A 16,964-nucleotide genomic window follows, 5' to 3' on the forward strand; every position below is an offset into this window, starting at 1 on the left:
TGGAAAGTTAAAAACCTTAATTTTTGTGACTAAGGTATTAGTGAACATAAACACAGTCAATATTTTATCTTCTGTCCTTTCACCTATAGTAGTAAATTGTTAGTTCCCTTTTTATGACTTTTGGTTATTGGTGTTTCAACCTCTTGAAATATGCTCTAAGTTGTAGACGGCTTCTTACAATCTCAGAATCAGTTAACTCGTGATACTTCAATACAGTTCTCATTGCAATCCATGGCAGGGCCATCTCAGAAAGATCACCTGCTAGGTTTTAGCTTCTCCTTCATGGCGCCTGGCACTTTACCTTCATGAAAATTACAGTAGACTTGGAAGTCCAGACATTTCTGTCATATATTTTAGTTCTTTGGGAATATATCCAATTAAAGGGCATCTAGGGCATATAGTACTAGTTTTACTTGGTTGAAGAACCTCCATACTGTTTTCCATAATGGCTAAACCAGTTTACATTCCCACCAATCTCCAACCCTCATCACCATTTATTGTGATCACTGTCTAACTAGCAGCTGTAGTTGCAAGCGTGACGCACTGACTCCTTGTGGTTTTAATTTGCATATCACTTGTTGGTTTATGTTGTTGGACTTGTTCATTTAGACCTATTAGACAGTTTTTAAAGACTTTGTTTAAAAAATTGTATCTGTGTGTAGATAGATGCACACTTGTGCAGGTTTCATGGCATCCGATCCCATGGAACTAGAGTTATAGGCTATGTCAGCCACCTAACAGTGTGCTAAATGGTCTTCTGAAAGAGCAGCAAGTGTTTTTAACTGCTGAGCCATCTCTTCATCCCTGTTGAATGTCTTTATCATTGTGAAAATATCTGTTCTTTTGCTTGCTCTCCCTCCCCCCCACCCCGTGTGTATGTGTGTGTGTTTCAAACTTTGCCTCCCAATTGAGAAGAAATTATCCCTCTTCATTTAATTATTTTTTGACCATGTAGAAGCATTTTAGTGTGAGCTAGTCTTTCTTGTTTAAGTCTTCTAATTTAGTTAATTCATTTTTTTCATAACTGGACAAAGAGAAACTGGCTAAGTCCCAGGAAGTGAGAAAGTCTATTCAGAAGTCAAATCTTATAAAATAATATTTTGAAATATTTAAACATTACTAGCTTAGAATTTCTCTGTCATCTATTGAACTTTAAATCTGTGGGTTATTTAAAAGGAAGGTGCCGGTGGCCAGCCCCAGGCTGGGGGTGATTCTTTTTTCTTGTTGGTTCTTCTTAAGGCAGCGGAGGGGGAAGTGCATCATCAGAGGCTGAGACTTGGTCTTACCAGATTTGGGGGTAAGACTTTGTCTTATGAGACATTTAGGGGTGCTGTATAATAAAAGGTTTACTTATCTAAGTCTAGGTTACTATGCTACTGTAGCTGGCCTGCCTTCTGTGATCCTCTGAGGCCAGAAACTTAGTTTCTGACACTATCACCTCTCTCTAAAAATAGCAAAGGATTAAGTAAATAGCCTTTGTACTATCTCAGCAGGAACTGTGTGGAGACACTTACAAAAGTAGTTATAGCGTTTATTACTAAGTTGTAAAAAGTTTCCTATGAAAGCTATCTAATGGGAAAAGTGGAGAGTTCCTAAGTGAGAGATAGAAAAAATTCTTCTAAGTGGGGAAAGGGAAAACATTCTAGTAAGGGAAAAATTATCCTAGGTGGGGGCTGGGGGGCGGAGTTTCTTCTCTTTGTCTTCAGTACTTATACATCTTTCAGAATACATGATCATGTTACAAAGTTCACTCAAAAAAATCAGTTCATAAATTGAAATAGAAGTTTACAACAGGGGCTGGAGAGATGGCTCAGTGGTTAAGAGCACTGACTGCTCTTCCAGAGGTCCTGAGTTCAAATCCCAGCAACCACATGGTGGCTCACAACCATCTGTAATGAGATCTGATGCCCTCTTCTGGTGTGTCTGAAGACAGCTACAGTGTATTCATATATAATAAATAAATAAATTTAAAAAAAAAAAAAAAAAACAAAAAAAAAAAAAAAGAAGTTTACAACAGAGAATGTTTACATGTATATCCATTAGACGTAATTATCTGGCTAAACATCCATCACCTGTCTCAGTTCCACAGGTTCACTGGAGGTTTAAAACCATAACTGAGTTATTAGTGAAGTTTTGTATCGATAAACCCAGTCAATGTGTTTTCTTCTGTCCTAGCACCTATAATAAATCCTTAGTTCCCTTTTTATGACCTTTGCTTAATTGTTTTACAACCTCTTGGAATGTGCTTTGAGTAGGAGAAAGTCTGATTACTATCTAAGAGCAATTAAGTGGTGACACTTGGGAGACTGGCAGAGTTCTCATCACAGTTTTGACTATCAGAAAGGGACCTGATAGCAGTCCCATGATAAAAGAGCTTAATAATCATTGATATAATTTTAGGAATTCTTATAGGATCATCATTAAGATTTAAGTCATCTATTTGTCTATATAGCATCACTACAAGAGAGTACGTCTTCATGGATCTGCAGAAATCTGCTTCAGGGGTGTGCTATTACTTAGTGATTGTTGTGTATGTTTAATAATAATAATAATAATAATAATAATAATAGGAAAAGCATATTAATCCCATGAATCTGTCCTAAAGTGAATCTTTTAACAGCCTTGCTGAATAAGGGCACGCACACCTCTCACAGATTATATAATAATCCAAGGCAAGCCATTTCAGGATGATCACCTGCTAGTTATTAGCTTGTCCCACTATGGCTCCTAACAGGGTAGCAGGAAAAATAATGTTAATAGAAACTAAGAAAATAAAGCACTGGGCATTTCTTTTCTGGTAGTGGTTTGAAAAGTACAAATGAGGTGAATGAGTTTTCTGCTCTCTCCTTCCCATTTCAGCAATCACGGGCCTTTTTATTACCCCTTGAATGTCTGTCTGTGGCTCTACTGCCAGTTCCCTATCCCTGACCCTTAGTACTCAGAACATGGAGCTCTTTCTGATGCTTTATCATAGAAAGCCTTTCTCTCCCCTGATTCATATTTGTTCATCTTCCATCATCCCTACCCACTACAACCACTATTAACCACTATGGTTGGTTCTTCTGGTTTGGGCTACAGTCTGCTGGGATCATAGGTACATATCACTACTTCTGGCTTAGACTTTTTTGAAAAAGCCTATTCTTAGGTTTTTAATGAATCAATACAATGAAAGAGAGGGAGAACACTAATTCTATATAAAAGAGGCACTCAAATACTAAGATGTTAAGGGAAGAACTGGATGTTGCTCAATGCTTGATAGTACAGGAGCTCAGTGATTGATGGTGATTAGTCTGTCAGAAGGCATAGATGACAAAAGTCCATGCTCTTTGTAGGAGTGAAAACTTGAAAGTATAGAAATTAAGTTTAAAGCCTATTTAAACCTCAATAGAAAGGTAATAGCTTATTGAATTGCTTGTCAAAAGCTATTTTGGATGAAGAGATGGCTAAGGTGCTAGCTGCCAAGCCTGATGTCCTGAATTCAGTTCCCAGGATCCACATAGGAGGGAACTATCACAGCACAAGTTGTCCTCAGCCTCCATACATATGCTATGATGCTCATATGTGAGCAGATATGTATGATAAATACATAAGCATAATAATTGTTAAAAGGAGCTATGTGTAGAGCCAGGACTGGCTGGCACAATTACCAGGAACCTATGATATAGTAAGGCCTTGGGTTCATTCCCCAGCACCTTTCCCCACACCCAGTGTCCCCAAAACCACCCCAAACTTTTTGCTACTTTTTCTATTAAAAAATTTATTCCTTGTTATGAAAGTAGCTAGATTTTTTTTATTATTATACATACAGCTTGAGTTCATTTTAAGTTCTTGTAGATCTGAAGAGATAAACAGGAAGACTTCACTTATCTCTTACACTAGCTAGCTAGGCCTTACTTTTTAGGATTATCTAAAGGACATCAGGAATTGTCAAGGCTAACAGCTTACACTTTAATTTAGATAGGTAATAAATAAAGCAGAAAAATCCTAAGCATTTAATGCATGACAAGGAGCCAAGTTTGGCCATACCTGATATTACCTTTAGACCTTTCTGTTACCTATTCAGGAAATATGTAAATAGGCACTCAGCTTCTGAGATATAAATAAAACCTCAATATTCAACGGAAAGCAGCTTAGAAATAGTTACAGCCAAGGAAATATAGTTCCTTTTCATTATAGTTTCTTACCCTTATGTGTATGTTTTTGAGTGCCCACCTAGGTCAGAAGAGAGTACCAACGCCAGGAGCTGCAGTTACAGATGACTATGAGCAGTCCAACATGGGTATTGGCTGGGAAGGGAACCCAGGTCCTCTGGAAGAGCAGCAACCACTCCTAACCCACAGAGCTACTTCTCCAGCTCCAGTACTCATGTTCTTCTTTGTTTTTCTTACAGGAAATTAAACTCTCCGTATTCAGTATTGAAGCTACTAGGTCTGTGTGTTAACTAAGAGGGAAAAATAATTTTAGGTAAAAATATCTGCCTCTCCCTGGCACGGTGATATTAGTATTATAAGTAAGGACATAATGTGACAAGTACTGGGGCCCACCCAGAAGCATGGGCCAGTAATCAGAGCTGTGACTAAATACCCAAAAGTTTAGACATTGCAGTTTTATATTGGTTTACGGTTTCAGCTAGATCTCAACCCACAATGGCAACAACCCAGAAGAACTAGGGCTAGGTTACACTTTGTTCTACCAGCCAGGACCCGCCCCCCTCAAAATAGCACTATAGCTAGGAACTGAGTGTTAGAAACACCAGCCTGCGCAGGTACATTTTAGGTTCAGACCCTAATGGAGTAACAAACATTATGAAACAAGATCCTGTCTTGGATTTGAGTTGTTTGTCGGATAAACAAATGGATTTAATACAAGTGTACTGAAGGCGGTGATGTTATTCCACTTTCCATGAACATATTTAGAAAGACAGAAACAAAGCCAGGGCATGGTCCAAGTTCTGATCATTGGAGAGAATCCTTCAGTACAAACAGAGTTTTCTGTATTAGGGCAGGCAGCTGTCTCTGTGTAGTTACAGTATACGTTTGTATATATTTGATGTATGCTGTCGATAACAGGGCCTGCCATCCTGGTTTCAAAATACTTAGGAAGAAAAAGGAGTGCAGAGCGTACAGAGTGTCTCGCTGCATCAGAGACTAGACAATACTTGGGCATGTCAAAGGAACCAGGCCAAGTGTTTGCATTGGATGGTAGCCTAAATCAGGTGCTTGTTTATTTTAGAATTTGTTAATTATTTTAAATCTTTGCTTCGCTTCAGTTACACTGCAGTGGGTATAGGACTTTGTGTCTGTATCTTGATCTCAGAATACTGTGTATAGGAGGAGCTAAGTGGGCAATTATTAACAGTTGAGGATTCTGGGTGAAAGGAATGGAGGTGTTCTTTTTAGTCTTGTAGCCAACTTTCATCATTTTTAAAATTGGAGATGTGTTGCAAAGGGAACCCTTTCATACTGCTGGTGACTATAAATTAGTATAGTTGTGAATAAAAACAGTATAAATTTTCTTCAAAAAAAAGGTAAAAGTAGAACTATCATAACACCCTAGTATCTGACCTTGGGGTAAATATCCAAAGCAGATGGCATTATTCAGTATTTACAACCAGTACTGTTCATTGTAAAAAACAAAAAGCTATTCAACCGGGCTGGAGAGATGGCTCAGAGGTTAAGAGCACTGACTGCTCTTCCAGAGGTCCTGAGTTCAAATCCCAGCAACCACATGGTGGCTCACAACCATCTGTAATGAGATTGGATGCCCTATTCTGGTGTGTCCGAAGACAGCGACAGTGTAATCATAAATAAAATAAATAAATAAATCTTTTAAAAAAAAAAGAAAAAGAAAAAAGAAAAGACCAAAACAAAACAAAACAAAACAAAAAGCTATTCAACCTATTGTTCTGGAGACTGTCACGTGGTATACAAAGTTCAGGGCCTTGCATATAGTAAAAGCCTTCATGTTGAAGGTGGAGCTACAAGTTTCAAGGTAGGAGAAGGTATTACTAAACAACAAGCACATACATGAGTCTGCAGAGTGGCTTTCTTCACAGCCCTACTCACAGTGATTCCATTAAACCCCACCTACAGGACTTAATGAGTCACAGTAGGAGTAAATTTCAACATGTTTCAATGTATTTTCATAAAAACTATAGCAAACTGGCATTTGTGTGGGGTGAGCCTGGAAGGTATTCTGTGTGATGTGAGGAGCCCCAAGTGTTCCTCCTACACTACTCAGGAGGAGGGTCTGCAGCCAGCTGAAGGATGGAGGGAGTGATAGAGGAAGGTCTGTAGTCCAAGGTTGCAGTGTGTCTCTCCCCAGCATCCGACCAGCGGAATAAGGCAATGACAATAGTGTTCTTCTTCGAGCGGTTTATTCAGGAACCCTTGTATTGTAAGCTTCTTTCGTGCTGCCAGCAGCCACCCACACCACCACCTGCAGCCCCTTAAAGCTTTGCCTCGCTCCTATCAGTAACTGCCACAAGAACACTGGTAATTGGTCACTCCGTATGACGTGAGGCGGGATGATCGGGCAACCACACCTCTTAGCGCAAGCTTTCCATATATGGAGTTGTTTTTCTCTCAAGCAGTGCCCGGTCATCCTGGCTGGCCTTTAGTCAAGCGCCATCTTGTAATGGCACCGGTGGAGCCGCTTCTCACAGCAGTGCTAAAGGAGTAATTTACTATCAAAACAGGATACTTAATAGAGAACATTGTTCTGCTACAAGCTGCTGAAATTACAATCTGTCTTCCTAGGAAAACATGTAAGGTGAAAGAAAAATATGAAAGATAATTCATGATAGTTGGCCCAGTTTATTCCATAAAAATACATGTTGAAAAATACTTATATCATACTTTTTTCACTGCAGTGTTTGTTTGTGACCAAAGTTGACCTTCTTTACTGTGTAGTCTGAATTTCTAATCTTCCTGCCTCCACCTCTGAAATGCAGGGATTAGGTGCACACCACTGTACCCAGTTTATATGATTCTGGGGATTTAACCACAGCTTCCTGCACACTAGGCAAGCTACCTACCAATAGAAGTATATCTTTAGCCTCTATTTTTACTATTAGTCAAATAAAATGTAATTTATTGTGTTTCAGAAAATGGTAAAGGTTATGAGGACATTTGCGAGTATAGGTTGTTAACATTTCATATATGATTTATAATCAGAATTGTTAGAGTAAGAAAAAGGAAAGCACAAGAAAGGTGCAGAAGGTTCATCCTGCTATATGCTGTTAACTTAGCACAGTACACAGACCCCAAAGTACATTCATACATTTTAGTTGATTTATTATAGTTGCATGAGGTACTGTAATCATGTATAGAAAATTTTCTTACTCAACAGTTATTTAATATTTCCACATGCTGAAGAACATTCTGAATGTTGAGGGACAGTTGAAAAACAGATTTTGCCCTTCAAGAGCTGCATTTTAGTGGCACAAAATGAGAAGTAGTAAAACTTGCGGATGTTGAGTGTGATCACAAGAGCACAAGTGACTCAAAATCAGGGGTAGAGAAAAGCTGCAGCCAGCTGGAGGATGGAGGGGATGACCAGAAGGTCTGTAGCCAGCTGGAGGATGGAGGGGATGACCAGAAGGTCTGCAGCCAGCTGGAGGATGGAGGGGATGACCAGAAGGTCTGCAGCCAGCTGGAGTATGGAGGGAGTGCGCAGGAGGATGGTCAGTTCTGCACAGAAACAGGAGAGGCCAGAGACTGCACACTAGAATGTTGCAGAAGAAAGCTGCTTAGAGTCATGCATGGTGATGAAGCGACAGGGCAGAGGGCGAGCAAACTAGGAAAGGAAGAAAGAGGCTTACTGTGGCAGTTAGCACAGAAATACATGAACAACACAAAAACAGCCTGAATTTAGCTTGTCTGGGGTTTGCCTAGCAGGCTGGCTACAGAAGTACTGTTTCCCACTGTATAATTGTGCTGCTATAATTGGGAGCCATCCTAAAAAGGCCACGCCTAAGCTTATTGTTTTGGGAAGCAGATTGCTTTATTTTTCTTTTTCTCTGGATCTTACTACAAATACTAGCAGGCTCTCCTGTCAGAATACACCCACACCCCTGCCCAGCCCCAAAACTCACTGATATTTGTGATAAGATTCTGGTGAGAAAGAGACAGGGAGGGCGATGGAGCGCCCCTTTTTCTTTCAGCCAGCTAAAAGGTTCAGGAGACTGAGCCCAGTGTGTGACTGTGCATAGAGATAGACCTCGAGAAACCGTAGTTAATTTGGACAATGAACTGCTCAAAACCTTCTGCACCTCCCCACGGAATAGCTAAGTTGTCATGCCCTACAAATGAGTTTCATAAAGGACACCCAATAACCAAATTTGTATCTGTGCTCACCATCAGCCAGGCCCTGGTCAAGCTAAACTGTCTGGAATAAACTGTGTATTCCACACTGTGTTGTACTAGTGAGTGGGTCATCTGAGAATTAGATTCAACTACCTTTGGTTGCAAGCACTCAAAATTCTCAACAGGAAGTTCTCTGTTGTTAGACCATGTTTTCTGACAGTTTTAATTTTACAATACTTTTTAGTTCGATAAGCAATAATACAGCTGAATCATATCACAAAATTGTAACATTTGAGCAGAAACTTTTGGGTGGCCATCTTGGGTTTTTTGTTTACTTATCTGTTTATTTAGAGACAGGGTCTCTACGTAGTTCTGCTGTCTTAGAACTATGGAGGACCAGACTGTGCTCACTTCAAGAGCTCTGCCTGCCTCTGCCGCAGGAGTCCTGGCTTGTATGGCTTGTATGACCGATTTTGTAACCTGAGTGAGATTCTTTGCATACGTACCAGTAACTATTTTAGGAATTTGCTGAGTTTATACCACATTATTTGCATTAAAAATATACTAATGTTTTTCTCTCTGCTTCCTTCTAGATTACATACAGGTTACGGCACCTTCTTCGTGCAAGGTGTGATGCTTCTCCTGTGACCAACAACACCATCCAGTTTCACTGTGATCCTAGTTTCTGGGCTCAAAATATTATCAACTTGGGTAGGCCATTGTATACATTTCCCCTACATGACTGTTTTGATCATGACATGTTACTGAATAGAACATTCTCATTCATTATCTTGTTTTACAGTCACACTTTTTCCAGTATGTTATTAATATATGCGTGCGGTAACACAGATGCATGAGTATATAGCACTTATTTTGAGATGATATGAAAATAGATTTACTTATAGGATACCTAAGTTAGGGATTTAGGAACCTTCCTTCTCCCCGTAGAATCCTGTTGGTGCTTGCATTTTTGTTTTTTAATGTATATGAGGATTTTGCCTGAATGTATGTTTGTGCACCATGTATGTGCAGTGCCTGCGGAGTTGAGAATAAGGCACCAGATCCTGTTGGATTACAGAGAGTTGTGAGCTGCCATGTGAGTGCTGGGAATGGAAGAACAGCCAGTGCTCTTAACTGCTGAACCATCTAGCCAACTCTAAGAATCCTATCTCTTATCTATATCAGAATGTATTTCCTCTTGACTGTATGTGATATGTGGCCTTTGATGTATAGTGTGTGTGTGTGTGTGTGTGTGTGTGTGTGTGTGTGGCTGTAGATCATAGCTGCGAAAGTACTTTACCATTAACCCACATTGCCCATGTTAGTTTGGTTTTTGATATTTAGAATGTTTTCTGAAGAAATACTTCTTCCCATGCTGCTAGTGAAGAGCCTTGTGTTTATGTGTTTGGTATGTGCATCAGTATACAGGTGTCTGTGGAGTCCAGAAAAAGGCGTTTGATCCCTGAGGCTGGAGTTGCAGGGTGGTTGTCACCTGCCTAACAAGGGTACTAGAAACCAAACTGGGGTCTTCCAAAAAAGCTGCAAATGCTCTTAACCACTCAGCTATTTCTCTAGCTCCAAGTTAAACTCTTTTTGCAGTGGAGTAGACTGGGGTAAGACAAGAAAGGTCTCATGTGGTTTTCAGGCCAACCTACCCTGACTAAATAATAACATCATGTAGTCAACCTACCCAGCATAAAATCATGTTATTGTGCGACTTTCTTTTTCCCAATCTTGCTTGCTTTTTATAATGAACGTTTTGCAAGCAGTAGCTTTGTAGGTGTCAGCACTGTGTCACCATGTCAGAAGGCTGACAACAGTTTTTAAAACCATTGCTCAAGCCCCTAGTGGCTCAACTGCTTTATCCTATTTATAGAAGATTTTTCTTTTTCCTCCCTTCGTCGTTACCCTCCCCATTTGTTTTGGGTTTTAGATCTTTTTCTTATCCTGGTCAGGTTCTAAGTTGTGTGAATGTACAGAATGAGGTGTAGGAAGAGGAAGTGTGTCTGTAAGTAGTTGAAGGATAACATACAGAGAAGTACTCTGTCTTAAATATCAGGGCTCATTGAGTCAGAGAATAGCATCTTGGCAACGTTAGGAAGTAGATATTCTTTGTAAGCAGTGCAGTGCAGTCAAAAGTAACCACTCAGCTTTCTTGTTGTGCTACTAAATATCTGAAAATACTCTTTTTTGCTCCTAAACTTTCTCACAGAAATGCCAAAAGCCAGTTTTTCCTTTGATGGCATCTTGGGTGCCCAGATTTCTTTTAGAACCATCAAATATGATTGCTCTTCACCCTCAAGACTAGATTATATGTGAGAAAGGAAAAACAGCTGGAGAAGGAGCCAGTGCTTTCATTATAGCATACCATGGGAAAGGAAGACATAAGCTTAGACGAATATCATCCATACAAAGGAAGAACAAAAGAATCATGGGAGCTAGGTGATAGAGACCCCTGCAGGCCAACTTGGGACATATATGTCTCAAGTTTGCTTATCAAAATATATAGCCAGCAACTGGAATCAAACACTTTGATCCACCCTACTTAAAAAAGAAAAATACAAAGCATGGGCTAGGAGATGGCTGTTCTTGAAAGTCTTATTTTATTATTTTTAAATGAATTAGTATTCTTAGAAATTTTTATAAGGTAAGTTTTTATAGAACATAAATAAATAAAAACTTCACTGGGAATCCTCCACTTTTAATAGTTTATAGGATCTTGTGTCCGAAATTCTTTGGCAATTAAAGTTCAACTCAGTAGCTATATAATATGTGGTATTTCACCAGTTACCAAACATTTTTATCTTGCTCTCTTTTCTTTAATTAGGTTCTTTAGTAATCGAGGATAAAGAGACCCAGCCACAAATGCCTAAGCAGAATCCTGTCGTGGAACAGAGTTCACAGCCACCAGGTGGTTTACCTTCCAACCAGTTATCCAAGTTCCCAACACAGATCAGCCTAGCTCAGTTACGACTCCAGCATATGCAGCAACAGGTAATGGCTCAGAGGCAACAGGTGCAACGGAGGCCAGCACCTGTGGGTTTACCAAACCCTAGAATGCAGGGGCCCATCCAGCAGCCTTCCATCTCTCATCAGGTAAATTTGGAAGTAGGCCTGTCCTAACTTAGATAACTATAGAGTAATTGTGTTGAGCAGCTTACAATAACCCTCTCCCCCTCCTACACGCTGTCCTCCATTTACATAGTAAAGATTGACTGCATTAAAGGACCCTTGATCTATCTAACACGTTGTTTTTAGCTCCCCTCCAAACTGATTGAATGATTTATTTGCTGTATCTACTTTCAACCTCCATGCGTTATCATCAGTTCTGGCAAAGGATAAATGTTCTGTTCCCAAGTGACTTATGCCTCTGGGAGACGTCAAGTGTTGTGTCTCATTAAGTCCTATAGGTGCATCAAGTTGAACAATATTTTAAGAATCTCTCTGGAGGCAGTATTTAGAAAACCACACTTTATTCTAGAAACTAGGACAGTATTCACTAGAGAAAGTCAGACACTCATTAGAATCCTGTCTTTTCAGCCTTATTAATTTTTCCAGAGCAAATCTATATACTACTCCTATTTGTATTACATGTGTGGTGCTGTGTCGTTTTTCAGTCCTTTCATTTATTACTTATTTTGACCTGCATTTGCACTGTGTGGTGTTCGAGTGTCTGTGTGCATGTCCTCATGTGTACAGGTGAGCATGCACACATGACATGTGCAGAGGTTGACATCAGGGTCTTCCCTTATCGCCGTCCACTTACTTACTGAGGCTGGTCTCAGCAAGTGCCGTATTCACTGACCATCTCTCCAGCCCTCCAGTCCACTTTTCGCTCTGTGTACTTTTAGTTAGCCTAGTTCTGCTCAGGTTAGATAGGGCGTACTAGATGAGTAAAGGCTTGGTGTAGAGTTGCCTCAGTCTTTTTCTCAGATTTTATCTTCTCCCTGTTTAGACAGAGGATTAGTAATGATTTTTTAAAGGACACAAATGAGCTAGAGTTTCATAAAAGTCAAATACATGGAACAAAACTATGCTAAGAAGTCTCATTACACTTAAGAACAAAACTTAGCTCAAACTGTCTTGGCAACAAAAGCAAAAAGAAAAGGGCTGATACAGAGATGGCTAACTGATAAAAAGGAACTGTTAATTAACCGTTAGGAGAGACTTTATTTTATAGGATTTTACCAACACCAGGATATATAATGTGGTTCTTTATGAAAAAAGCATCTAAATGGTGTAGTCTTTTTAGTAGCAATTAAATTAAATTGTTAAAAGATTGAAATAGCTTTCAGCACTAACCCAGAATTACAGACATACATCATGCTTTTGTTATTTGCCCATTTTGTAGTGTTGGGACAGCCCAGACCCCTGCACATACAAGAGCATATGTTCTACCACTAGTTTTGAACCAGGAAAAGAGTGAATCCATCACCTTAATGAATTGCCTTTCTGTAACTGGGGCAGTAACTCAGTAACTGTGAAGAGCTTGCTTACCCATGGAAGCAGTGGCAGACAAGTAGCATGCAAGCCTGCAGCCTGCTTTTTCTAGAGGTTGGCTTTTGGTTTGCTGTCTATAGCATTTAGTGCTGTAATCCATATAAAATTTCTACTATATAACTTAATTTCCTAACGTAGAAGTACTTTTCACAACTTTCCGTGTGTGTTACTTTTAGTCTTCTGTGAGCACCAGTCCTCTCTCTCACTTTTTAAGTCAGTTCTGCTAAACACCCATTTCCACTTTTTTTTTTTTGCTCTCAGTTGACCCTCTTGCTATATTTGTAGTTTCTTCATTTTCTACCAGCTTTTGTTTATGTACATTTTGTACACTGCCTTCTAAAAGCGAGTCTCTTTGTTTCTGGTTATTTGGAGTATGCAGATCATGTGTAGACAAGTAGATTGAAAGCATTGTGCTTGTTAAAGTCGCTCACATGGTAGTTTCATAATTCTTCCTCTGAAGATGAACCATGTCACTGCCATTCTTAAAGTGTCAGGTGGCAGCAAAGGCGGAGTGCTTTATTGTGTGGCACAGTAAGTAGAGCAGACTTGATACACAGCTGCATAGTGCTGCCCAGTCTGCGCTATTACGGCGTGGATATATCTGCTCGTTTGAGAACACTGACAGATTATCACTGTTTGTGAGTTATAGCCTTGGTTCTCACAGTGCCCAAGCCTGCAGTCTCACCAAGCTCAGTTATTTTCCTCACTTGCTTTCGTCCCATCTTGTAATTCTTGAATGAATTACTTTATTTGTGCAAAATATCACTAGTTTTGCTACTTATTTTAAGATTATATCTGGTATTTAATAATAAGTGGAGTTTGTCAAAACATTCTCATAAATTAACCCAATATAGCAGTTCAGGAAACAGGGAGAGCACACCTACGCCATGCTTACCTGTAAACCTCTTAACGGCAGACGGGGTTAGCATATAGTCCGGTGCCCTGGCATCCGGTGCCCTGGCATCAAGTGTCAGTTTGCTTTGGGGGTTTTTGGTGTTTTAGGTTTTTTTTGTCTGTTCATTTGTTTGTTTTTGGTTGAATCATTGTGTTGAGCAGTTACCAAAAGGATGAGACTAAGGTGACAGGAAATATCTGATCTCCCTTACAATTCATTTGTGTGTTTTTCTTTTAAATAAATTTAGAAAGTCTTCTCCTGTAATTCCTCACTATTTTCTGTTTGTGTTTTCATGATGTAAAACCCTTATGTCTCAAGTTTTATAGGAAAATCAAAAAGTTGTTAGGGCTCTGGCCGGTTCCTCTATGCAGTTACTTATTCATCAATGCTGCTTCTGCTCTCCACCTTGGAGTTTCGGCTGTCCAGAGACACGAGACATCGCTGGTTTTCAATGGTTCTGTAATACAGTCTTAACTGAGGGAGAAAAGAAGCAATTAATTTAGAGTGGGAGAATAAGTTCCAAAAGTAGGAAGAATTGGGGAGGGAGGGAGGGAGGGCAGAGCTGCATTCTACAGCTGTCTGGGTGTGGCCACATGAACCTGACAGCGATAAGGACTCACTTGTCTCTGTGGATGAGGACAGAAGTGCTTCCTTCTTTAGGAAGTCCTGACCATAAACACAGTTATGGTGTCTTTGACAGAGAAGCAACAAGTTCCCAACCGTAAACACAATTGAGTGATCAAAAAGACTGGCATGTGAGCATAGGGTTTGCTAAAACTGCTCAGTTTGAAGACAGCATCAACAGGAGATGTGGCAGATAATACCTCTCCACCAGCCTTCCCCATCCATCAGTGTCAGACGTGCTTTCTCCTGCTCACCCTCCCTCTTCCTTCCTTCCTTCCTTCTTCCCCTTTCTAGTCACTCTTTCCCCTTCCCCTTTTCTAAGTGACTCCTGGTGCCTCACCCCCACTCCCACCCCGTACCCCCCAGTTGCTTCTTGTCTTAGAGCTGTTATCCTTGGGAGGTTATACTGTAACAGTCTGGCCTCCTTAGGAGGCCATTATTACTGCAGTGCTTTTGTTTCTTTTTTTCTAGCATCCGCCACCACGCTTAATAAACTTTCAGAATCATAGCCCAAAGCCCAATGGACCAGTTCTTCCTCCTTATCCTCAGCAGCTGAGATACCCACCAAGCCAGAATATACCACGGCAGACGATAAAACCCAACCCCCTGCAGATGGCTTTTTTGGCTCAACAGGCCATAAAACAGGTGTGTATTACCTTTCTCTCCAGGTGCTTCTGTGCTTCCAGATCTTAGGAACTTACACGTAGACAATAGGTGATGAAGGTTGTGTGCTTGCTTTTCTAAATGAGTAGAAAATACAGGGTATACTTAGAACACATCTGTGGAGACAGAGGTGAGAAAACATCTCAGTGCTTTGTAATCAAGGAGTCCTTGCATACTCTGTGTGTATATAATCAAGAGTTGATTTAATATCTGCAGATTTCATTTAATAATATTTAGAAATTCATACTTGTTTCTGCTTCACCATTATAAGTAAAAGTTTAAATTGTTGCTTGGCATCAAATTCTATTTATTTTTCTAATTTATGACCTTGCCAAGCACATTTTTAGATCGCACTCTAGCTATAAAAATAGGAGTGCCTTGCAGAGCTGTGCTGAGAGTTGTCATAGTGCATCTAAATCACCTGGCACCTTCCAGGTAGCAACTTCTCCCGCATTTATTAGATTTGAATAGCTAGATGGTTGCCTTCTGCCAGTGACCAGCACCAAGGAACCCAGTGACAGACCCAGGGACTCGAGGCTCTGCTCTACACCAGTGCCTCTGCTGGCACAAGGCTGTGGAACTTTGAGCAGCTCAGCATACAGACTTCAAGCAAGGACAGCACTCATGCACTCAGTGCTGTCATCCCATGTGCTCAGGGACAGAGCAACACGCTCATGTACTCTGCACTGTCATCCCATGTGCTCACAAGGCACAAGGCCACAAGGCGAAATCGGGGTTGTTTGGTGAGCTGCATCTCTTCGGGAATAGGAAACATCTTGCCTGTGCCATTTCTTGGGCAGATGGAAGCATTCTTGCCAGGGGCATAAAGAAGAGTTCTATGGAAACACAGCAGGATAGTGTATGCTGCTTCAGAAAACACTCGTAAACTTTTTAAAACTATTTTCTGCTCAAAAATTAAGCATAAATGAATAAATGAGCAAATAAACCAGGAGAAATGTGATTATATTTTAAGCTTCTGGTATATAAGTATCGGTATATAATTAGATTTATAGATGATGTGTTCTTTTCTAAATGCTTTTTTACTGTGCCTCTGTCAAACATGGAGGGTGGGGCAATGCTTTGTCAAACATGGAGGGTGGGGCAATGCTTTGGCACAGTTCCTATCTAAGGTTAGAGGAGAACTGGTAAGACGCTAGTCTTCCACCATGTGGGTTCAGGGATCGGGTTGCCAGGCTTGGCAGCAAATGCTTTTATGTACTGAACATCCCACTGGTCCCAGAGATTTTAGTGTATAAATTTACCAAATTATACCATGCTCATGTAATGACATACTTTTTAGCTAGTAAGAAACTTACGTTACCTAATTTTGTGAGATACGTTCTCATTTCTGTGTGTTTTGTCTTGTACATAGGTAACAAACCCAGAAAGGTACTCATCAACGGTGATTCATTGTTCTCGGAAAGGGAGGAGGAAAGATGTAGGGATAAGATACAGATGTTGAGTATGAAGGTGTTAAAGATTTATGTTCACAGCTAACTTCATATGTTTCTGTGTGTACTTTTTACAGTAACATATATATGTAGGATTTTTTTTTCAAAACCCCATGTTTCAGAAAGTCACTCTACAGCGTCAACCACATACATGATAATGTGTTTGGGCAGCATCTTGGGATACCTTTCAGTTCTCCCACCCCCAGATTTATTCTGAGTCTTTATAATTTTCAAATACACCAAATATTGAAATAATTTTATGGGAACAGTTTGTTTTCCTTGTCTTAGTACATATTAACCATATGCCGTTTTATCTAACTATTTGTCTATACTGTATTTTCTGTTTGCCTTGAAGCAACCAAACAGCATGATTCAGTTTCGTATCCTTCAGCATACCTAGCATTGGCTTTGTGTTTATCTTAGCTTCTAGAGTAAATGAGAGGGCTTTCTTCAGTAAGGCTTAATTACTTGTTCATATATGAAAAGTAAGAGAAGTATAAAAATTGTACAGCCCTAATTTGTGGC

General features: G+C 40.0%; 1 protein-coding gene across 2 annotated transcripts in view; it reads left to right on the plus strand.

The window, feature by feature from the left end:
• Nucleotides 1-16,964, plus strand: part of Trim24 (tripartite motif containing 24) — a 99,779-nt gene that overhangs the window by 68,088 nt on the left and 14,727 nt on the right. Inside the window, exons 8-10 of one of the 2 annotated variants that reach the window (XM_028768366.1) lie at nucleotides 8,900-9,017; nucleotides 11,134-11,300; nucleotides 14,797-14,970. In XM_028768366.1, the coding sequence (XP_028624199.1) occupies nucleotides 8,900-9,017; nucleotides 11,134-11,300; nucleotides 14,797-14,970 (459 nt within the window). Of the gene's footprint in view, nucleotides 1-8,899; nucleotides 9,018-11,133; nucleotides 11,403-14,796; nucleotides 14,971-16,964 lie in introns of both variants that reach the window. The other variant, XM_028768365.1, reaches the window with a different exon arrangement.

This window comes from Grammomys surdaster, unplaced genomic scaffold (genome assembly GCF_004785775.1).
Source record: "Grammomys surdaster isolate TR1022 unplaced genomic scaffold, NIH_TR_1.0 186, whole genome shotgun sequence".
NCBI lineage: Eukaryota > Metazoa > Chordata > Mammalia > Rodentia > Muridae > Grammomys > Grammomys surdaster.